This window comes from Phoenix dactylifera, unplaced genomic scaffold, assembly GCF_009389715.1.
Source record: "Phoenix dactylifera cultivar Barhee BC4 unplaced genomic scaffold, palm_55x_up_171113_PBpolish2nd_filt_p 000428F, whole genome shotgun sequence".
Taxonomy (NCBI): domain Eukaryota; kingdom Viridiplantae; phylum Streptophyta; class Magnoliopsida; order Arecales; family Arecaceae; genus Phoenix; species Phoenix dactylifera.
The window spans coordinates 292,317-318,240 of NW_024067864.1; the positions used below are offsets into that span (position 1 = coordinate 292,317).

The 25,924-nt window shown below is 37.3% G+C and overlaps 1 protein-coding gene across 3 annotated transcripts in view; it reads left to right on the forward strand.

The window, feature by feature from the left end:
- LOC103697102 overlaps positions 1–25,924 on the forward strand; it is a 78,389-nt gene that overhangs the window by 47,514 nt on the left and 4,951 nt on the right. Inside the window, exons 7-8 of one of the 3 annotated variants that reach the window (XM_039118837.1) lie at positions 7,635–7,690; positions 15,070–15,135. In XM_039118837.1, the coding sequence (XP_038974765.1) occupies positions 7,635–7,690; positions 15,070–15,135 (122 nt within the window). The remainder of the gene's footprint in view (positions 1–7,634; positions 7,691–15,069; positions 15,136–25,924) is intronic. The other 2 variants (XM_039118839.1, XM_039118838.1) reach the window with 2 other exon arrangements.

A 25,924-nucleotide genomic window follows, 5' to 3' on the forward strand; every position in this document is an offset into this window, starting at 1 on the left:
TTCAAGGAGTTCCAATATCAATCATGTTGAGCCCAATTGAATCATGGGGAGAGCGTGGAGATGAAGCCCAACCATGAAGCACCACCCTCATTCTAATGGCGTGGGACATTGGGTGAAGGAGTGGAAAGAATTTTAGTCCAAGCAAAGTTGAGTCCAAGCTGAAATTAGATTGAGTCCATGCAATAAGTGATTTGATTCACAATGGGTTAGCCTCTTCAATATCAATTAGATTGAGTCCAAGGCATGAATGGGTCCATGGCTAATTAGAAGTGGTCACATGTCAAAATAAAGAGAAGTTCAACCATGAAGACCTCTCACATGTGGAAGAAATTCAGAGTTCAGATCCAGTTGAAATCCGTGACAGATTGAACACCATATGGTATTTTGAAGATTTCGGGAGCTACAGAAGTCTGATTAAGTTGATTCAAATTTTGTTGGAAAGTAGACATCTGTAGCTTTCCAATGACTATAAGAACATGAAATTTGGAGATCAGATGACATTTAAGGAGTCTCCTGAACTTCATGCTGATGTTGGTACCCGAGAAGGAGTTCCACCTAGATAAATATTCATGGCATGCGGCTGAATTCCTTTTGATGGGTTTCAATCCACATGCCATAGATATGGATCTTAGGTGTCTAGGCTTAGGTGTCAAGGCCTTTGATTGGTCAATTAGAAAATTTAAATTTTGAATTGAGTCCACATGTAATTAGGAGTCTAATTTAAAATTTTGTGTAGTCCTTATCCTTATCCTTTGCCAACCTTTCTTTCTATATAAAGGAGGGTATGATGAATAAAATTAGTTTTGGATTTCGAAATTCCCTTTGTTTACGTGAAGAGGAGCTAGTCCCTTGCTTGGTGCGATGCCAAGATGCTGGAGGAAGAGGTGGGACGCCTCCCGTCACGCCTTCCAATTTTCAATTCGTTTGGATGAGACTTCCAACTAATTCATCCTTATCCATTCTCTCTCTCCCTTGTTTCACGCCTTGTTTCCTTAGGTGCGCCTCCTTGCATGCCACATCAGCCTCCCCAGCCGTATTCTTCATGCCACAACCCCTTCCCACGTCCTCCCTTGAGTCCTAATTCCAATAGGACTCTAATAACCCAAGCCGGCCAACCCATTAGGTGCAAACCAATTTCAGCCGCCCACTCAATTGGGTGCCCAATTCTAGTCACTTGGTTGATTCCCATGAACCCAATCTCACCCATCCAGCAACCCATCTTCTTCCTCCTTCCTTCCACCATAAAGAACCCTAGCCTCCATTGCCATTGCTTTGAAAAAAAAAAAAAAAAGAGAAAAAAGATTCAGCCATCCTCAAAGAAGAAAAAAAATCTGCAGCCCACCCTGATTGCGTCACATGCTGAAAATATATAGATATGCGGAAGCAATTTCACAAACTACCTAGTCAAATTTTCCAAATCCAATTTATAAGAATATCAAAATACATAATATATTTTAAAATAATCATGACTGTAATAATAACTTGCTTATCCATATTATCATATATAGGCAGAGATCATAAAACTAATTTAATAAACTAATGGGAATTTTCATGAGATCATTTCTGCTAACAAATTTTGAACGAAAAATTCTATAAAGTGTTAAGTTACTTACCTTTGCTCAATTCAAATTCTTATTTCAATCAAGTAGGTCAGATGCACCTATTCAAGATCACTGAAATTCAACATATTAGGAGCCAAACAAAATAATAAAACTCTAAAGAATATAGATAGATCCAATTGAGATATTGTTGCAGATATGGCTTCATGCCAAAACTAGGATGGAAAGAGGATAGTGCTGGCTAGCTAATGGTGCTCAACATCCGGGCTGGTCCAATCAAGAGAACTACATTAGATCAGACAAGTAAGGCTAAGATACATATGGCTCAATAACGATCTAGTATAACTAAACCTAATGGCGTCCAATAAAGACTAAGCTTGTGGCCAAGGTTTGGGACTTCTTTGCCAAGATCAATGCAGGTTGCAAGAGAGACTCTTTGGCGTCACTTGGCAACTATATAGAGAAAGGAGGTCTAAGAAGAGAGAATGAGAGATAAAAAAGAGAGAACAAAGGCTAGAGATTAGCCAATGGATAGGGATTAACCTAAAACAAGGAATCGAGGCTTCAATTGAGCTTGGTTCGCTTGCCAATAGCTGAGGTCCCATTCAAGCAGTTATGGCAAGTTGCTAGGTGCTCAACTAGATCTCCGATAAAGGACTTGCCATCAATCATAAATTCATAATAAAAAAAAACATGAAATATGGGAGAAGAAATGAAAACATGGGAGGTAGATTACCATTCAAAGTCTCGCAATCTTGCAATGAGATCCTAGCCGACGATGGCATCCTGATGAAGGGTAAGGTCGGGGAAGACAGTGGCCCCACACCTCGGCTCTGTTGAGGCGTCGAGGTGGGCGACATGGAGAGGAGACTCAATGGTAGTGCAAGGGCAATTTTTTTTGGAAGAGAAGAGAGACACTCCATGGCGATGGGAGAGGAGGGGACGGTTTATAGGTGGAGGTTAGGGTTTCCTAGTCTCCGACAAAGTTAGAGAGGAGCTAGAGTTGGTCTCCTGTTCTGACTCGAACAGGGAAGCTTCGTTCCTGTTTCTCTCTTTTTTTTTGTATTTGGGTTGTTCTTAGAGTCAGGCCAGTTAATGGTATCAAGCCGGCTAAAGGGCTGAGCCTCACATTCTTTCCCCCATAAAATAATTTCGTCCTCAAAATTAATTTACTGAAGGCTCAAACTCTGAAGTATACAACCCTTATGTCATCCTCGAGCTCCCAAATAGTCTCTGCTCAAAGTACTTGCTTCACAAGATCTTGACATAAAAAATTATGTGGCATTTCAAAACTAGATCGTTTCCATTCACAATATATATCGAATTCTCTTAATCTCTTTCAAAAGAATGCCAACCTCCTAACCTTGGATTAAAATACTGTAATTCTTTGCATACAAAATTAATTGCTCTTGATTAATTCCAGACAAAAATCATAAATAGCTTAATCCACTCTTAACAAAAATAGAAGGCTTGAGCATTAGACATTGTTCATGATCTACAGCCTTCTTTCTTCTCTTAACTTCTCCTATGATTTAAACAATCAAACTTTTATCCTAGAAAAATCTTAAGCTCCTTCAAACAGATAGAATAACAATGTCAGAGCTAGAAGGAGATTTATGCCAAAACATCCTAGGTCCAAGACCAACCAAAGAACCATCAATCAGTTAACCCTAAATTTGAGATGCCCAAAGTTCTCCCTAGCATTGTCTACAATAGGACAACCTACTAGTGAAAATTGCATGGCTACATCCAGATTAGCTAAAGAATCAAGAACATTCTACTTCCATTTATCACTAAAATCCTACATTACTGGATAAAAGAGTCAACTCTTCCATCATGGTATCTTTTGGATCCATGAATTTATGTTTCTAACTAGTTTCAAAATAACTCAAACCATTACACTTCTGCTGCGCAGTCTGATCTGAATTTACTGAGTTCTCTAGGTTCACTAAATGATTTCTGACCAAAATACTGCTTTGCGCTGGAACTACAAAGATCCAAAATTTCAAATTTTCAAGTAAAACTAGAGCAAAACCTTTGAGCCACTTTGTCCTTACTATGCCTCGAGCATACCACATCAAGATTAAACCTTAAGCTACTTTCCATAGTTGAAGCCATTGCATAAGCTTCACCATCCGTCCAAGACAATAGCTTTAGACCAGTTTCAGTTACGTTGACTTCCTTGATAATTCAATTAGACAATTCTAGATCCACTTTCCTCTTAGAAGATTAACTCCAAACTCTAACAAATTAGAAGACTCCAAGTCAATATGAGTTGAGTCAACTCGATTATTTCTCATATAGAGCTTCCTTCATCATGATCCCTAGCATCTATCAAAACCCTACCTAAAATCTTATTCCTTCTATGTTGAACTCATATAAGTCTCCAAAAATCAATTCCTTCATTCAATTCAACAATAGTAGCAAGATACCCTAGATCTGCTCATAAACCAAGACATTGACTTGAAGTTTAATGCACCCAATAGTCTCCAACAAATACAAGGATGATAAAGTAATCTGATCCAAAGATAGTAATTTAAATTATCAAAGATTTCACCAAGATGTATATCCCATGTCCTGTAATTGATCGATGGAACCAAATATATTTTTCTTCTATATGCCAATTTAATACATAATCTACATATAGGTGCAGCCTTAGAGAATATTCCACTCTGATACTCTGAAACTCTTTCTTAACTCAACCCCACTTATTGAAATGAGAGATAGAAATCCTCTAGCCTATCTGTACTCATCGTATGCCAAACCGTATGCATAAAGTTTATCACAATACCTAGCGATCTTAAATCTAAGCTCTAAATCCATTTCCTCTACTTCTATCATATCCTTAGTGATTATAAACCTAAGCTCTGATATCGCTTAATTTGTCATCCCTCGAACTCAAACCATAACAAACGCCGCATGCCTACAAAGCAAACCATACAACTATGCAAGACTACTGATCCAGTCATTTTAAATTTAGAGCAATAATATTTTTGTTTGCAATTTTCAAAAAATAGTTTAATAAAGATTCTATCAAATCATTCTTATAAACAAATATTCCAAAATAATAAGAGTCATATTGTTCCAATTTCCAACCAATTATTATCATTTAAACCAAATAAAGTCTAAAGAAAACTAAACTAAACAAAACCAAACTAAGAAGCCCAAATAATAACGAATATCTTTAGGAGATCTAGCGCACTTCCTCATGTCCCGAGCAATTGATGATTTAGGATCTAGAAAATAGAAAAGGAAAGAATAATTAGCGACACTAGCCTAGTAAGCAACGTAACACATCAAAGTGGGGTCTAAGCATACCAAACAAATAAATAATCAAACGACATAAAACTGACAGGGAAGAAATCAAACCTTGAATAATATATATATTTCCTTTCAAAATTTATTCTTTATAAATTGATATTAGGCCCAATTTCTGGCTATGGCCATGTAAACTAGTGGCATGGGTCAAATAACAGATACAGGGTGTGTCAGATAACATATTACAATACTGCTATTCTAATTACTGACGGCTTGATTTTGAAACTAGTTTTTCAGATTACAAATCAACAGGACCAACATATAATCTCTTTTGGCGGGGCTAGATCATAGCCTTGCTGAGAATATATAAAAAAGCAATTTCACAAACTACCCAGTCAAATTTTTCAAACCCAATTTATAAGAATATCAAAACACATAATATATTTTAAAATAATCATGACCGTATAATAACATACTTGATTCATTATCAAAGGCAGAGATCATAAAAGAAATTTAATAAACTAATAGTAATTTTCATGAGATCATTTCTTTTAAGAAATTTTGAATCAAAAACACTATGAAGTGTTGGGTTACTTAAGTCTTCTCGATTTGAATTCTCACTTCAATCAAGCAGGTCAGATACACCTATTCAGTGTCATTGAAATTCCAGATATTAGAAGCCTAACGAAATGAGAAATCCTGAAGAATCTAGATAGATCCAATTGAGGTATTGGTGGGGATATAGCTTCATGCCAAAACTAGGATGGAAAGAGGACAGAGCTAGCTAGGGGGTGGTGCTCAACATCCCGGCTGGTCAAATCAAGATAACTAAGTCAGATCCAACTGGTCGGGCGGAGATACATACAGCTTAATAATGATCGAGGGTAACTGAACCTAGTGTGTTTGATAAGGACCAAGGTGGAGGCCAACATGTTGTCGGCTAAGGTTTAGGACTCTTTTACTAAGATCAATGCAGGTTGCAAGAGAAAGACTCTTTAGGGTCACCTGCCAACTAATTAGAGAAAGGAGGTCTAAGAAGAGTGAGAAAGAATGAGAGATAAAGTAAGAGAGAAAAATGGCTAGAGAAAAGTGTTTCAGTTGCTTGACGATGGTGCTGAAGGCTTGGGTCAGGGACCATCGTGGATGGCGGAATCAAGCTGGTGGCCGGCAATAGAATTTTGAATAAAGAGGGGCGAAACAGGGGTTTAGTGTAACAACCATGGACCTCACCCAAAATGGCTAGCTGGAAGGTATTATTTGGGTTTCTTGATTTTGTATAAGTACCCAAGATATATCTAGTGGATAACCAATGTGGGACTAACATATGCTCGAACAGGTACTCACATGCTCTCCCTATTCAAGTCCTGACGTCCTTGTCAGGCTAAGGGTTCAAATCCATTCAAATCTAATCACAAATACTATGATCGGCCTATGGTCAGCACCAATGGATCCGTGATGCAGCGTCTCCTAGTCCACATAGGTTATGGGTGGGTCCGTTCTGATACCATTTGTCACATTCTCACCCAGAATGGCTAGCCGGAAGGTATTATTTGGATTTTTTGATCTTGTCTAAGTACCCAAGATCTATCCAGCAGATAACCGATGTGGGACTAAACAGACGCTCGCACAGGTCCTCACATTCAATGGGTTCTTTGGGTTGCTTTGCCAATTGTTTTATCATCATACCACACCACGTATTGAAGTTTCAGTAGTATAACCAATGTCTCTTGCGTTCATTCTAATAACTTGATGACCAAACAATAACAATATACAGGAATTACTCTTTGGTGCTTGTCTTTCCACTATACTTGCTTCATTGCTTCAGGATCATATCCATGTCATTTTAATCTACTTTGACTTTCTACAAGTTTGTCTCGTTATCTTGCAACTTTGCATGGTTGATCTGCACCTCAATCAGTTAAATCAGCTAGCAAGCCTAGTTGCAGTTGTCTAAATCAGCTAACTCACCTAATAACTTTCTTGCTCTAGTGGCCTTCATATCTTGCAAAACTATGGTTTTGTTATGTCCATTTTAGACTCACTTTATCATTCTTTCAGTTTCATGATTATCCTTCAGGGGCACACTGCTGATCATGATCTGCACTACCAGAAATACCTGGAAACTTAGAATCACATAACTCAATGGTCTGTCACCTACGATGAAGCGGTTAAAAAATGGAGGGTACAAGTTGTATTAGTTTGCTAATATACATGATTGAACATGTAAATTGAATATCCAGTGTGATCTTGATCTATGTTATGGTTTAGACTTTAGAGTTTGGTAGGTTTTGATGTTGCGTTCATAGAAAAATATCATATCATGCAGTCAAACCTATCGATATTTGCACCTGCTTCACGCATAAGTAGAGGACTCCAAAACATATAATTTGAGTGGCTCATCATCAATCTATGAGTTGTTAAATAATACAGATGCTACATTTATTTTTCCGTAAGTATACTACATAAAAAATGAATTCATATATTGTAGATTTTTTGAGTCAAACAAGACATAAGTACCTTGAATGATTGAACTGCAATTTTCTGGACAAATGTATTTGCAATAAAATTTTTCTTTACTAAATCTACTTTCTCATGGTATATTGCATATCTCCTGCACATTTTCCCTCTCAAAACATGAAAGTTGGATGCTATCAGTAACTTCCCTGAAAAAAGACCTACATGTGTTATTATGTGAATGCAAAAACAATTTTCCCTCGTTACATCTGTTCATGATTATTAAGGATATAAACAAATTAAAACTAGATTGTTGCTCATAGAGACTGCTGAGTAATTTGTATGGAAATATTTGTAATGCAGTTGAACGGTTTTCTCTTGGAATACGGAATCCCATGGCATTTCTAGCAGGAGCATGGGTCAGTGCTTCCTTCTTCATGCATAAGTAGTGATAAATTTAATTTATTTATGGTAGATTTTAGTGATGAATGTGCAATTTAGTTGACATTCTGTCATATCATTTGGTCCCCTAAGTCCTAACCATATATGGATGCTTGAGAACATAAGTTGTTCTTCATGAGATAAATTGATTTGCAGGATGCCATCTTGAGAATCCTAAGTTATTAATCAGTTCATTCCAGAAACATGCCAGATGGGGTTTTTGACAATGTATACTTCCCTATCAAATATTGTGTTTTGGTTGTATTTTTATTTCTTGAATCACATGATTTCTACTTAATGATAAGTATGTATCTGATATGGTGTTTCATTATAAATATCCCTAGAATATACATCATGATGCAATAGTTAATTGATCTAGTATATGAGAGCTTTTGTCTCTAAATTCTAAATAACTTCTTTTATTAAGTCAAAAGGGATGTTAAAGAACGGAAGTTTACAGATTTGAAGCTTCTTTTTATACTATCCCATTATATCATCTTCTAGATGACATATTAAGTCAAAAGGGAGGTCATATAAATTAGAAAAAGATGACACATGACCATTAGTGGATATCAAGGAGGTAATCTTGGCTTACAGTTCCGCTGATATTTTATGCTCCTTTCAGTTAAATGCAACTTTAAAACTCCTCCAAAGACGTCAAGCATTTTTATAACCTGAACATCTTTTATGTAACAACTGAGGATGTTTCCATAGACTTATGTATCCAACTAACTCAAGGTCCGCCAAACTGGAATCGAGACTCATACCAGTCGGTGCCCGGTACGGTTCGACCAGTACGATTTGGTTCCGGTTCGGGCCGAACCGAACTGAACCGATCCGGTAGGGCGTGCCGGTTCATGGACCGTCAAGCCCTAATTTTTTTTTAAGTTCTCACTCTTGTCGAACTTTTTCTTTGAATTTAAGTCTAATTTGATTTTTTTTTTGATGTTTTTTTAAGTTTCTATGATCTCGGTTTAACCTAGATAATGCATTTTATTATTTTAAAATAATATAAATCATAAAATGAATAACATAAAATATATTCAAATTAAGATACAATTAATTACATATTTTTAAAGTCCAACATACATACTGATATCTAAAATCGGATTGAGTGACGATGCCTTTCGTAGATATTCGGATCATCAGCATAATCAGAAGAACATCAACCCACCTCTCTAACCAAGTGGCATTATAGTCTTGTATGTTAATTCCACAAGAAATGCGCGTCGAGTTTTAAGCACTCTCGGATCTCGCGTTGAAGCTCTTGCTCTGCAAAGTGTCCTCTGGTTGATAATACAGCTATGAAAGGGCCATCCGAATATACCGGTAGCAAAATCTAACCCGTGAGATGCTCCGAGCTGCGTAGGATAATAGCTACCGGAAGATGCCTCAGATGCATCATATCGATAATCTATCCATATGAGTCATTAGCTGCATGTGGCTTGGATAATAGGATGCAGTATATGACTCGAAATCTGATACGTCTATGGATTCTACTCCACATGCGAGATCATCTACAACTGCATCGTGTCTTCTTGAATGACCTCGAGGAGCTTGTATCCTATATGCAATCGTATCGTCATGGGCTCTACCAAATCGTCCATCGTGGTCCTTATTTTGTGTAGCATGTGTAAACTGAAACTCACCAATGTATCGATGACCACCTTGCGGCTGTGTTTCATGAACAGTGGTCTTCTATCCTCCATTCTCTTTATGGCCAGCAGATCCATAACCACTAGAACTGTCATCGCTACTGCTCCAGGACTGCTTGACACTCCATTGGGGCTACAGGTGCCTTTTGTTTTTTTTGGTGTGTTGGGCAGCTTCCTTCTTACCCTTCATGCCTCTCTCTGCCTGGCTATATCATCCTCCTGACCAAGTTGACCGAGTAGCGTAGTGGCCTCGTTCAACCATCTCTCGATTATATGTCTGAGAGAATGTCTCGGATAAGAAGTTATGTGGTGATTGGCTTCTCTATGGCTGGGCTGATCAGTTGTAGAAATGCATGAAATATTGTGCTCAGCCCATTATCCTGCATCGACCCTAGCCTTGCTGGCTATGAAGCTGGCCGGTCGTGGAGGCAATCCTACCTTATCAAGCTTCAACTCTTGCTGCTGGCCAACAAGCCATCCGATCATAGGATCATCTTCATCAACGAAAGCACTATGGATCAAATTTGTATACTTAAGCTCCACTTTCTTCCGAATGCACTTCAGCCTCATTCAGATTTTAGTGAACATATGCAAAGACGTTGAGGCGCTTTTATGTCAAACGGTTCCTCTGCTTATTGTGGATGAGGGCGAAGGTGTACCAGTTGTGCTCACAACCACTTGAGGAGACTGTTTAGAAGAGAATCCGGATAGCTATCCACTTAAGATTTTTTCGCGGACAGCCCAAAATAAATCCACCATTCAGCTGCAAAAGCATTTAAGAAAAATAGATATAAGATAGTACCATATTAGTAACCTTCTAACTCCAAACAAATGTCCTCCTGATGTGTAATATACCTGGATTTATACTTGTCTTACTTACGACAGTTGCCCGCACTCTAAAGCTGTCACCGTCCTTTTTAAATAATTTGGTCTGTGAAAAAGATCAGTATTGTACTATGTTAGCAATAGAAGATTCAGTTAATTTATACATGTCAATTGAGTTACCACTTCTAGACATAGGGCTGCAACTTTTGGATCAAGCTCCATCTTGTAAATAACATTACGCAGAGTGGCCAGAACTTTGTCATCCATACCAATTTCAGTTATGCTGTACTGAAATCGAGGTTTTGGATAGTATACTGCACATAGAGGAGACCATCTTAGTAAAACTATACAAGTACAAGAGCAAGTATAGGAGCAATCTAATTTTCAATGTTCTTGCTTACCTGCGAGATATAAGTTCCTACCCATTTGGTAGTCCCACCATCGCTCAATGATGCCGATGTACTCTTGGGCATGGGCTGGATCTACCTTCATGATTTGAGCCTTTTCCCTCTCCATCATGCAATACAAGAAGCCCATCTAGGGGCATCTCTCGCTATCCATGGCCCAAAGCACTTCATAGAATGGTCTGATTGCCTTCACTACTGCAGTGGCCTACTGCCAGAATATCTACCTCATCACTAAGTTTTCGACACTACTCCCTTCAGTGTCGTGCTGGGCATATCTACTTTTCTGCCACTCGATATTGACAAACATATGACGTAAAATTGCTTTCTTCTCAAGAGAGTTATCAAGTACAACGTAGTTGGTAGCCAACCGTGTGATTCCTGGTCTCAAAATATCTCCTCTTGCATACCTTCTCATCAGTGAAAGGAATCAAGTATGGTTATAAATATCCTTGGTGATGGTTTGGGTGTCTCCATTGTTCGCTGCATCCTACAAATCTTTGCAATGTCCATCAACATGAGGTCGATGTAATGTGTAGCACATTGGGTCCAGAAAATATATGGCCACCACTCCATCAAGACCTCCTCGACGGTCTTATATTATGGCCCACTATTAGTGATGACCTGTACGACATTCTCCTCTCCTATCTAATCAATTACCTTCTCTATAAGTTTGAGGATGTACACGACGTCGTGTACCTAATTAGAAGCATTAATCGACTTGTGGAAGAAAGTCTTGGTATAATAGTATGTTAGAAAGTTGATGCTCTGTCTTGTAGGACTAGTCCAACCATCACACATCATGGTCAACCCATATGTGGGCCACTTGATCATGTAGGAGGCAATCCATTTGTCTAGCTCCTCCTTATTACTGTCAAGAAGCTCACCGTATGTGTCCTTCGAGCTTCGAGCATCTATACCGGGACCGGCAGCTTGTATAACAGAAATGGCAGATCTGTATTACGTATTATCTGTCTGTCATATTCGCCAGGATGTCGCTAAAGTGGAATTAGGATCTAATCACCACTTATCCTTTTTTGGCATTGAGTCAACCCTCTGCTGCCTCGAATCTCTGCTGGAGAAGGCATTTGGATCTAAATCATGGATTGCTGCTCCTGGTGGAATTTCTCTGATGACTTCTTTCAATGCTTCTCTAAATATTCAAGCTTCTAAGGCTTCCCAAAAAACCAACTTAAATTGCTCCAAAATACACAAGCACTAGTAACCTGCTCAATTATTTTGTAATCATTAAAATCATTCTTTTAGGTCATTTTTGATGACGACAAAACATTAGGTATAAGTAATGTAAAGCGAAGTGTGTTTTTCAAAACATAGTCTACTGTCATGCAAAATATCAAAGTAGAATAATGCCTATGTGATATGCCATTTTTAACAAGCATCAGAATATTTCGAAGTAGGGTATATATTACACTAGAACATTGTATAAACATCTAATCATTGTGTCGGGCATGCTAATCATTCGATAGTGTCTCAAACCAATGTATCATAGCATTATTACAGATCATTAGAAGATCATTTAAATACACAACAGAGCATCTAAATATTGAAAATGGTGCATGCAAGACATAACATAGCATTAGAGCAAATAGTATGAGCCTCTAATCTTTTCTCACTGTCTCTAATCATTTTACATAATATTAGATGAATGGTGTTAGTAAGGTTCATCGTCTCGGTACCGGACCCCGTACCGGTGCCATACTAGTATAATGTCGATATAGTATGGTACAAAATATTTTTGGCATATCGAGTATCGGTACGCCACCCATACCAGGTATCGGTATCGAATCGGTACGATACGTCTCGTATCTCTCGGTTCGGGCTAGTACGGCGTACCTTGGGTGCTAGTATTAGAATATAAATCATATACTCTCCCTTTTCGTGACAATAGTAGGAATATAAAATAGTATCAGAGCATGTAATAATACAAATGTGTTGTAGCATCAGAGCATTATCATTCCTGTACAATAATATCAGAGCATATGAATTTATTCAGGATATGCATGCATACATGACACATTAGTCAATGGTATCGAAGCAAACATGCATGCTAGTCAATAGTATTAATCCATAGTATCAAAGAAACAAATAGTATCAAATCAAAAAAATGCATGCACATCAGTCAAAACATTTGTATCACCTCATGCATTTATGCACATTAGTCAAATGCATGTATACTTGTACTACATTTACATATATACTCTCTCTTTTTGGCATCATTAATCAAGGAAAGCCATACATAGCATGAAAGAGCGGACATGAAATAAGATGGAAAAAAGATAGTGCATAATACATGAAGTCATCCATAATACGTATCATCCATAGGGTCATCTCTCATCCATAATACATATCTGAAACATGATACCAAAACAAAGTCATCCAAATAAAACACATGCTGAAGATACATATAGAATCAGAAGAAGCTCTAATCCTTTTTAGATAAAGAAGAAATCTCCTAATGAGCAAACGGTCTAGACGAAATATCGGCTCCCCAGCTTCTAGTCCTGCTAGAAGGCCCAACACTTGGCCGAAGGGATGAGAGGTCCAGACGATGATGACTGGAAGAAACGATAAGTAGTATAACTAGGCTGACTAGGAGGCCTAATGGTGGTAGTAGACATCCTAGGTGCTACAAAGCTATGGCATAAGTAATAGGGCATCAAGCTGTCAAATCAATTTGTCCATGGATTGAAGAAGAGAAGCATTGCCCGATGTGATTGTTGCTTGAGCCTCTCATCTCCTCACGCAACTGCCAAATGCCTGACTCATTCAAGCCTAGGACTCTTCCAGCTTCTACAGTCAGCTCTAACAATGGAATGCTCTCATCTTGATCAGATCGAGTTGCCGACTCTCTCCTCTCACCTCATGCTCCATATCTATAACTCTCCCACAAACTGATGACCAATGTCCGAAGATATGCAAGCTGGATACTTTGCTCGGTGAACAACTGAGTGATAGTGGAAGTATAGGCAAACAGTTATATCCAATGGAGTCATAGGGAGGAGCCATGGAAGAACCCTTTGCACTCTTCCCCGGCGTTGTAGCTCTGGCTGCTAGCAATATAGCAGCCACCTGCTCAGAGATGGTCTGGAGGTAATCATCATCCAGTCTAGGGGATGTAGGTTGTGAACTACTCTTTGACTGGTGAGTCTGTGACTCAAATTGAAAGGCATTATCAAAATCTCTCCCAAAAGATTTATTTATTTAATGAAGTACTATATTACTCCCATATTAAATTAAACTACATGTTGTTTACTAGATCTATCATTAATATCCAGGGAACGTGATCATTCATTTTTTAGGCATTTGGAATCTTCATGCATTAAAAATGATGACAATAAATTGGTTAACTATGATTGTTTCTTCAATTTGAATAATATAGCTATAAATTGCTTGTTATGCACAACAGAGTAATAGAAAGGTAAACTGGGGATTGAGAGTTTTGACATTCAGATATTCCACTTTGGTCTGGTGGACCAACTTGACATGTGCTGGTTAGTGGTTGGAGACCTGGCTATCTAGTCATAATCAAAAACAAGTTGGCAGGCAAACTATTGAAACATCATGATCATGATTGGGGGAGTTTGATCGAACCATAGAAAATTTGATTAATGCCACTTGTGACACTTTGGAATGATTAGAAAATTACAAAAATGAAACCCATATTTTTACTTCAGATACTTAATAAGGCTGTTTTGGTGAAACAGAACTAGAAATAGATCATTATAAGACTATCTTGAATTCAAACCTCCTGTTGCTCAAAGATGTCACTTTAGAAGTTGGTGGTCTCTGAGATGCTGGTGATCTTTAGCTTCCAGATTATATGTTTTTATTAGTTATTTTAATCTCTCTGCTAAAAGATAAACATATGGTGATGGCTTACAAAAGTCATATATTTGTGTAGCTAATTCTTTTCCCCCTTTATGTTGGTCATGCTACATCATCTACAGCATTGCCTATTGCAGTGGAATAAATTTTCGCTACCAGATACCTTTACCAGTAAATTAGGAAAATGATAATCTAATCCCATAGTCTGTAAAATAAAAGAATATTAAATCACCAATAGGTAAATGTAAACATACCTCTTGTTTCAGTATAAATTTTGCTTTTCAAGCTCGAATCCTAATGATCTCAAGTATTCATTTTCTTCAATATGACAAACCATATTTGTTTTATGGGAACTGAAACTATCATGTCATGTCTAGATTAACTAGGTATATATATATTATCTGGCAAAAAAAAGGGATATTTATTCTTCAGAATCTATTCTTAGACAGAAGAGCAACAACTTTATCTTGATGGTATTTGCATTCAGAGAATTGTTAGACCATCATCTTGTATTGCACCCATTTTATTCTTTTATTAAAAATAGATTCCCATCTGCTAAGCTATACATCCATTTACTTCTTAGCACTCACATCCAATTAACACTTAGGTTTGATTTACTGCATTCAGGGAATACCCTCAGAGTGCTTTTTTGCTGGAGTTTGCTGTGGTGGTTTAATTACTCTTCCGAGTCAGGTTAATCATCATTATCCTTAATTATAGATAATACTTACAGTTACTGTAAGTTTATATCATAGAAGTATACTGTGTGAATCTTGTAGATGAACTACTGTCACATCCTTTTATGGAGATAAATGCATGAATGCAGGTGTACAGCTTGTATGTGGAATCCAAATATTAGCAGCATCTGATGATTTGCCTTATCCCTAAAAGTTTTGGAAAGAGTTATCACCAATGCCAAATTCTGGCATCCAATCAGGCCCTTGAGATCTTAAGTTATTGGCCAATAATGTGTATAAACACATAGCTTTGCAACAATTAAAACATTTGATTTACTATTTGGTACTAGGAGTGATTAACTAATTAATATATTTGTAGATCTTACAAATTTTCATTGACAGATAACATGTCTAGGAACAAGGGGGTTGATAGAACAGCTACAATGTAGATAAAGGAGACCATGTATGCTATAAGGTTAGGAGAGAGAGGAACAAAATACCTACAAAAACAAGAACAGGAATTGTCAAGAGAACACAATTCATGAAGGGGAACTAGATAGAAATGATAAGGCTTGTTATGCTTTTGAATTATAGACATAAACACATGTTTGTCCATGTACATATAGCACATGTATGTTCGTGATTCAACTTTTGTGTTCTATCAAGGTTGTTGCTCTTGTTTTACCAGCCATTCCATTGTAGTGACCACCAAGGTCTGCCGAACTGGCCGGAACCACTTGATTCGGGCCATACCGAGCTGAATCGGCATAGAATCAGGTCGGTTCGATTGTGAAAAATGAGACCCACCTAGAATTGCTCCGAACCGGTCGACTAGTCATTCCTTTTTTTAAGTGACGAGAAGGCCTTCCAAAGGCTTCTTCAAGCCTTTTCAAGCCTTCCTTCACACTTTTCTCAAATCCCCCCTTGCTAAAAACATACAGATTTTGACGATTCAAGGAGGATCCTACCCAAAATAAGATACGATTGCTCTTCCCTACCTCATTTCTTTCCTTTTTTTCAATGCCGAAAAATACCAAAAAAAGTTCAAAATAAGAGGTCATGCCAAATTTTTTTATTTTGACTTAATTTCATGATATGTTCTAGATCCATAGATGATCTACATAATCACACTAAAATCTTTCATTTTCATTAAATATAAACTTTTTAAATTAAAAAATATATATTTGGATTAAAAATTAATAAATAAATAAATTTAAAAATATAACTGTAAAATTAGAAGCTTGTTTAGGCATATGCAAGCTACCTCAATCTAACTTTTGTATTCATTTATTCAAATTTTGATGCAATCACACTTATAGTGGCCTGGGCCTAAATTTAAAAGAAAATTGAGAAATAAGTAGCCTTTGACGAATGCTCTTAGGCTTCAAAAAATGCGTAGCATCCACAGTAGGATTCTACATGGATCTGAGCTCGTTAATTTTCTAAAAATATTATATTTATTTTTAATTAAAAATCATTAAAATATATAACTAGTAAAAAATATAAAAAAATAGTACTATGTATTATTATATAATTCAAAAGTATTTTTTGAATTAGAAAACATATTTTTCTTAATTTATGATAATTAAACATATTTTTAAAATTAAAAATTATTAAAAATATATAAATAACCAAAAATATAAAAAATTAGTACTATATATTAAATAAGTTAGAAGTATTTTTTGAAGTAGAAAAATATATCTTTTATTGTAACAAAATTTTACTATTATTAAATAATTATTAAACTGATGTATTGCATATATGCTGGTGGCTTTTGGCAAAAAGAATAAGTCCTCCAAAGAGATTTCACTAGGAGCCATCATCCATGATTTAGATTCATGTGCCTTTCTCAGCAACGCTTCGAAGCAGCAGAGGGTTGACAGTTTGACACCATGCTAAAGAATGATAAGAAGGATATGTGGCAAGCATTGCATCCTAGTTCCACTTCAGTCATATTCCAGTGAATGAGGCAGACAATACGTAATATAGGTCTATCATTTCATCCATATAGGTTGTTGGTCTCGGTGTAGTCTTCAGAATTGAAAGACATTTATGGTGAGCTTCTTAACAATAATAAGAAGCTAGAAAAGTAGATTGCCTCATACTAGAGCTAGTGGCCCATATATAGACAGATGGTGTGTATGATGGTTGGACCGGTCCTACCAAGCAGAACATCATCAACTTGACATATTGTATGAAGACTTTCTTCCAAAAGTCAGTTGATGGTTCCAATTAGGTGCACGACGTTATGACATTCTCAGATTGATGGAGGTGATTGATCAAGTAGGAGACAAGAATGTTGTGCAGACATCACTGATAATGGGTTATAATATAAGGCCATTGGAAAGATCTTGATGGAGTGGTGACCATATATTTTTTGGACCCCATGAGCTGTATATTGTATCGACCTCATATTGATGGATATTGTGAAGATTTGTAGGGTGTAGCAGATAATGGAGACAACCTAAAGCATTACTAGATATATTTATAACCACACATGGATCCTACCATTAATGAGAAGATATACAGGGGAAGAGATCTTAAAGAAAGGTGTAACATGATTTGTTACTAACTACGTTGCACTTCGTAGTCTTCTTGAGAGGAAAGTAGGCTTGCATCCAATGTTTGTCAGTGTCGAGTGATAGGAGAGCAGATTTGCGAGGGTCAGCACTGGGGGAAGCATTGTGGAGGATTTCGTGATGAGGTAGACATTCTAACAGCAGATCGAGAAGATAGCAAAGGCTATGAAGCCATTGCACAAAGTGCTTTGGGCTGTGGATAGTGAGAGGTACTCCTAGATGGGCCTCCTATATCGTATGATGGAGAGGGCAAAGGATCAAATCGGAAGGCAGATCCGAAGCATGCCCAAGACTACATCAACATCATTGAGTGGTGGTGGGACTATCAGATGGATAAGGACTTGCATCTAGCAGATAAGCAAAACATTAAAAATTATATAGCTCCTATATTTGTACAATTTTACTGAAGCAATAACGAACTCTATCTGCAGCTTCTACCTGAACCCAAGGTTCTAGTATACCATACCTGGGATCGATATGGACGAACTTCTGGTCGCTCTGTGTTATATGATCTATGAGATGGAGCTTGATCCAAAAGTCGTGGCTCTATGTCTAGAAAAGATAAGTTAACTGAAGTGGCATGCATAAGTTAACTCATATCTTTAATGATTAACATATTATAACATCGTTTTTTTTACAGACAAAAATATTTAGAGAGGACACTGATAGTTTGGAGCCTTGGCTATTGTCATAAGAAAAGCATGAATCTGGATATATTACATATCAACGATAACTATTACCTAACATTATATAGTTACTAATATGATACTATCTTATATGTAATATTCTACAATATTTTTGTAGCTAAATGTTGGATTCGTTTTGGTTTGTCCACGAAAAATCGTAAATGGCTAGCTATCTGGTCCTCTCCTAGATCTTCTTAAGTGGCTGTGAGTATAATTAGTCCATCTTTGCCCTCATCCATAGCAAGCAGAGGAACTATTTGACACAAAAGCATCTCAATGATCTTGTATATGTTCACTATAATCTGGGGTTCAAGCTGAAGTGCATTTAGAGAGAACTAGTGCTAAAGTACACGGATCTGATCCACAATGCTTTTGTTTACAATGAGGATGATCCTAGAATCGAATGGTTTGTGGGCCAGTAGCTAGCACCGGAGCTTAATGAGCTAGGATTGCCTCCACAACTGACCAGTTTTGTAGCTAGCAATGCTAAGATCGATACAGGGTAATGGGCAGGTCGCAACATTTTATGCATCTTTCCAACTGATCAGCCACAGCCACAGGGATTGTTAGGGAGTTGATCATCACATGACTTTTTGTCCCAGACATCCTTCTAGAGATATGATCGAGAGTTGCGTAGATGAGGTCACCATTCTATTCAGTTGACTTAGTAAGGAGGGCGACATCCATCCTCCCAGCATAGCTAGGCAGAAAAGGGCATGAAGGGAATGCAAACAACTGCTTAGTGCAGCAAAAAAAATGGAAAGGCAATTGCAACCCTAATGGAAAGGGTGGACGATAGGTAAGTTCACTCTGATTTAGAGATCAAAAAGAGTAGCGATGACATTCTTGGTGATCATGAATATAGTGGCTAAGGAGTAGATATAGGAATACCGTTAATAGGACAGTCGGAAGATGGTCTTCGATTCACTGATGAGTCACAGTTTACGTATACTACATAAGATAGGAATATGGTGCATGAGCCGGTAGAGCCCGTGAGGATACGATTAAATAATAGAAGACGAGCTCCTCAAGGTTGTTCAGGAGGATACGATGTAGCTGCAGATGACCTCGCACATGAAGTAGGACTATAGATATCAGGTTCCAAGTCGTATACTATATCCTATTACCTGTAGCCACAGACAGCCTATGACTCATACGTATATGGATATGAATATGTGCGTTTGAGGCGTTGTCTTTTCGTGGCTACTATCCTACGCAACCCGAAGCATTTTACGGATTGGATTTTGCCGTCGGCATATTCAGGTAGGCCTCTCCATGGCCATATTGTTATCCAAAAGACACTTCTCAAAATCAAAGCTTCAGTGAGAGATTTGAGACTGATTATAATGCAAAGTTTGTTCCTTATGGGATGAGCGTATAGGATAATATCGCTTTGTTAGAAGGGTGGGCTGATGTGCCTTCTGATTATGCTAATAATCCATATATCTATGAAAGAATCGCCACTCGACGAGATTTTAGATGGTGATATGTTATACTTTAAATATATATAATTGATTATTTTATTTTATATTTTGTATTTTACTAATTGCTTTTAGAATATTTTATATTGCTTCTTCTAGCATGCAATGCATTCTAGAAATAGAAATTATACTTAAGCATCACTTTAAAACATCAGAAGACATCATTGAGAATGTATTGGGATAATAGAAACATCAAAAAATGTCAAGAAACATCAAAAAATGTCAAGAAACATCAAATTATACTTAAAATAAAAAAAATAAAAAATATATTACTATTAATTCAAATTTATAAAATATTAAAAAAATTGGCATGCCAGCTCGGAATCGGCATGCCACTTGTACCGTGTCGGTACGGTATCAAACCGCTCATTGACCGGTATGATTCTCGATATTGATTCGGCGAACCTTGCTGACCACCATTACTGTACTTTAAATTTTGAAAAGACTTGAGGTTACCTTGCATCATGTTATGCAATGCATAGAAATGAGAGCAAGGTAAATAGAACCGATACCGAGAACCATACTGGTCAATTACCAATTCGGTACTATGCCGCCACATGGTACACCAAGACATGCCGATCTGACCGGCATGCCTATTTTTTGTTTTTGGTTTTCTCAATTTTTTAGCTTTCTCATTTTTTTTTGATTTTGTGGTTGATTTCATCCCTAATTTTATATTTTTTCATATTTTTTGATGTGTGATTTATTGTTCTGATGCTTCACGCCCTCAAATTGACCATAATATTCTCATAAAATTCAATTGAAGTAGATCAATTAGTATATTTTTACAAAAAATTAGTGAAATAGAAAATGTAGAATCAATTTAATACATTTTAAATATGATATATATACCGACATCTAAAATCTGGTGGGGTGTCAATGTCTCTTATAAGCGTTAAGATCATTTATGTAATCAAAGGGCACATCATACCATCCCTCCAACCACATGGCATTATAGTCATGTAAGCTCATCCCATAAGGTATGCTTCTTGGGTTGTAACTAGTCTCGGTACTCTAGGTGTAGCTCTAGCTTTAGGAGGACTCATCTGTCTGATGCTATAGCTGAGGGCCCTATCTTAATATGCCGATAGTAAAATCCACTTGTAAGGTGCTCAAGGCTATGTAGGGTAGTAGCTACTAGAAGATATAGATGCCCCATATCTGTATCTGTATGGGTCATAGCTAGGTAGTGGGCATTAGGATCCAGTATATGATTTGAAATCTTATATGTTCAAGGATTCTACTCTACTTGCGAGGTCATCTATAGTGGTTCATATTTTGAATGACTTCGAGGAGCTTGTCTTCTGTATACATGGTATCTTCACAGGCTCTGTGTCGTGCATCATCTCTATATTGCATGGCATGAGTGAATTGGGACTCTAGTGAATCGAAGACCAACGTAGGGCTGTATCTCATAAATGATGGTCTCATATCCTCCGCTCCCTTCCTGCCACTAGATTTATGATCATTGGAACTATCATCGCTGCTCCGATTGGTCTTTGAGTCTAAACGAACTCCACTCTCTCCAAGGGGTTGCAGTTGGCTTTCCTTTTTCTTTGAAGATTGGTTGAGAAGCTGCTTTCTTTTCTTTCGTGCTCCTTTCTGCATGGCTATGTCGGAAGAATGGATGGTGCCCTCCTAATTGAGTAGATCGGATAGCATGGTGGCATCATCTAAGCATCTCTTAATCATATCTCTAGGAGGATGTCTCAGACATGGAGCACTGTGATGATCAGTTCCCCACTTACCCCTTTGGTACGATTGAATGCAAGCGTAAAATGTTATGTTCTATCCATTGCTCTACATCCAATCTTGCCTCCTTGGCTACAAAACTAGCTAGTTGTGGAGGCCATCCTAGACCATCGAGCTTCGGCTCCTGCCTGGCCCTCAAGCCATTCGATCATGGGATCATCCTTATCTTGAACGAAATCATTCTAGAGTGGATCATTACACTTTGGTTCACTTCCTCCTAAAATCACCTCAGAATCAACCTTAAATTATAGTGGACATAGGCAAGGTCTACCGTACTGCACCATTCCACCCAATATGTGGCATACCATACCGTACGGGAGAAAACCAGTATGAAACACACCTTCAAGTCGATATAAGCACTATACCATCAGTACCGAGGTGTACCACCCTATACCGAGGCATATCAAGGTGCATTCAGTTCCGTACCAATGCGTACCGAGATAAAAATTAAAAAAATTGGTTAGAGAGATATTTTGACACATAGGTGTACCGTACCGGTATTGAGATTGCGGACCTTGGACATAGGCACTTCTGCATCAAACTGGTTACTCTGGTTGCTATGGATGCGGGCAAAGTTGGAGCAACTGCTCACAGCCTTTTGAGGAGATCCTTTGTAAAAGGATTCGTATGACTAGCCGCCTTAGGTTTCTCGCTAACAGACCAAAATGAACCATCCCTTAACTGCAAAAGCATTGAAGAAAATTACATATAAGATAATAGTAATTATAAAAAATCAAGTATTAGTTATAGTTGATATTTTATGTGCCTAGGTTTATAGTTTTCTTATTTGACAAGGTTTCCTTGCCACCAAAGCTATCAGTGCCCTTCCTAAATATTTTTGCCTGGAAAAGAGACGTGTTATATGTTGATGTTTGAAGATATGAGTTCACTTACGTATGACACTTAACTTACCCTTTTAAGAAAGCGGGTTGCAACTTCTAACTCATGCTCTATCTTGTAAATCATATGGTAATAGATAGCTAGAAGTTCCTTGTCCACGTCGATCCTAGGAACTGTATTTTGGAACCTTGATGTTAGGTAATAAGCTACCAATACAGTTGTAGTTGTTTTACTAAGGCATTTATAACTACAAGAGTAGTCAATGAACAAGTATTTCAATGTAATTTTCTTACTTGGTAGATGCAACTTCCTATCTATCCAGTACTCGCACTTCTGCTCAATAAAGTTGATGAACTGCTGGGCAAGCATCTGATTTGCCTGTCTATTTTGAACCTTGGTCATCTCCAGCATTTGATACAGCAAGCCTATTTAGGTGAAACTCTGGTTGTCCACGGCCCGAAACATATTGTATAATGGCTCGATAGCCTTCACGGTCCTCTCGGCCTACTACTAGAACTACTGGCTCATCACTAAGCCCTCACAAGCCTTTCCTCAGTGTCGGCCCTTGCAAATTTACTCTCCTATCACTTGACATTGACAAATAGTTGATGGAGGTCTGCTTTCTTCTCAAGAAGACTATCAAGTGCAAGTCTTAGAAAGGCCTTTCCTATGTATTTCCTTATCAATGCTAGGATCCATATGTGGTTATATATAAATTTGGTGATGGATTGGGGTATGTCTACAGTCTTGTTCATCCTATGAATTTTCACAATCTCCATCTACAGTGGTTGATAAAATGTGCAGTACATCAAGTCCAAAAAATGCATGATCAGCGCTCTATCAAAATCTCTCTAGTGGCCCTATACTATGGCTCGTTATTAGTTACCATGTGCACGGTGTTCTACTCTCCTACCTAATCTATCACATCCTCCATCAATATAAGGATGTATGCAGTATCGTGCACTTGATTGGAAGCAATAACTGACTTTGGGTAGAAAGTATTCATATCACAGTACATTAGAAAATTGATGCTTTGCCTACTAGGAATAGTCCAACCATCATGCATCATTGTTAGTTCATAGGTAGCCCAATTGTTCCGGTAAGAGGTGTTCTAGTTCTATAGCTCATCTTTATTGTTGTTAAGGAGGTTACCGTAAATATCCTTGGTCTTGGAGGATTCACATCCAAACCAGTAGCCTGTACCAAGAGATGGCGGATTGATAGTACATGTTGCCTATCGCGTTCGTTGGGATGTGTCTGAAGTAGAATCAGAATGTAATGGTTCGCTATATGTCCTTGTCATCAGTGTAGTGTCAATCCTTTATTGCTTCGAATCTTTGCTAAGGAAGGCACATGAATCTAGATAATGGATGCTGGCCGTTGGTGAAATCTCTTTAGACTTTTTCTTCCTACTACCAAAGGCCCCAGTATAGATGCAATATAACCTCCTCTATTGATGGTTTTCTTGACTAAGGAGGCCTTTTTGGACTTTGGAGCTGTGTTGTTGACTCCAAAACCAAAGCTTGACTCATACTATGAAGGCTTAAACTGAGCCCTATGCCTTGCCACCTCCTCCAATTGCCATTGGTCATCCAAGCTCGTCTGAATGACAGTGGAACGAAGGCGAATGTCTACTCTGACTCTCAATCGATAAGAAAGAGGCTTATTGCCTAGGGATCCACCTTCGTCCTCTTTTGGGCAACCTTCTTTGTTGCTTTAAAATCAGCAAAATGCTTCGTCATCAGTTGTCGGACCTCTTGTGTGCATTTCTGGCATATGGATACATCAAGATAACTAGTGCCAAATGCTGCTTCTTCTTGGTTACCCCTCTTCTAAATTTTATGCTGCACCAGTTGCATCTCCAATAATGCCGACCTGAGAGACTATGCCTATGGTCTTAACCAATGTCACGTTCTACATCTTCCTCCATGGATCCATTCTGACAAATTTGTCGAGCACATTTCATTTTATTAATTATTTAAAAAATAATAAAATTTTATTGTGATGAAAAAATATTTTCTACTTTAGAAAATACTTGTAAATTATCTATGCATAGTACTTTTTTTATATTTGTTATAGTAATTATATATTTTTAATAATTTTATAAACTAAAAAAAATAATTTTTAAAATTAAAAATTTTGAAAATTAATTAGAGCTCAGATCCATGGACTATTCTACCATAGATGCTACATATTTTTTTCAGCATGCGGGCATTCATAGAAGGTTTCTTCTTTTTATATTTTATTCAAATATCACTATGCGTATGATCACATCTAAACTTAAATAAATTGGTACTAAATTTTGGTTGAAAGTAGCATGCATACCTCTAACATACTTTTAATTCATAGTTATTTATTATTATTATTTTTAATTTGAAAATATATTTGTTAATTTAAATATTTATTGATTTAACGAAAAAATAAGTTTTATTGAGGTTGTGTAGATCATTCATAGATCTACAATATTTTATGAAATCTTGCCAAAATCGAAAACTTTGGCATGAAAACTTCGGAATGGTTACACATAACATATTTGAGAAGCTTATGTGAGGTGCAAGCTTTGCAATCTATTTTATGCCTTTATGCACATATACTAACTAATCTTTAACATTTTTCACAGCCAGTTGAAGGTATATATTTGATTTTATGGCATTTTTCTGAGGTTAACTTGAATCCAATATATGGAATGGGTTGGCATATCGGTGCATTTTTCAACTTTACTGAAGAAACCATCTTTTGACACATTTGCTTTAAGTAGCGGCGGAACCAAAAGGGGGCTGGCAAGGGCCACACACTCCCCTCTGAAAAAGAAGTATTTGATTATCTCCAACGAATTATTCATCCCCCTCTCCGCAACAAAATTATTATAGGGAACTGCTCCCCAAAATATTTGTGTGGCCTCTATTTTTCAGCAGCTACTCAAGAATCAAGAATATCAATAAATCCCGATTGTTGGCAATCATTGTAGTTTTACTTTTCTTGGCTAAAAATGTATTTAGAAGCATGTAGTTTAAAATCTTTACTTAGATGGCTAGCTAGTTTCATAAATATAGAATATTTTTCATAGGCTTGACATTTTCCTGATTGGAGGGGACCCAAAACAGCATTGGTTACATATTTCTCTGCCCATATTATTTCACCTCTCTATGCTCATTCCTGGAATACTTTGGACTCTCTCTCTCACACACACATTTTCCAATTGGACAATGTTTGAAATAGTCTCCCTTCCATAGTTATTTCTCTAAATACACATTCATTTACCTCTCTCAGTCTTCTGGCTTCACTATAATCCTCTTGGCATATATTTGGCAAGATTTGTAACTATATTTTTCTTGTTAAAGTATTTTGTTAATATGTTATTAAAATTATAGTTTATATTTAGAAAATAACATCGGAAAATCCCTTGCATATGCTTCAAGTAAGCATGAAAAACTATATTCTCATTTTTTGGTAGCCTTAATCAGAAT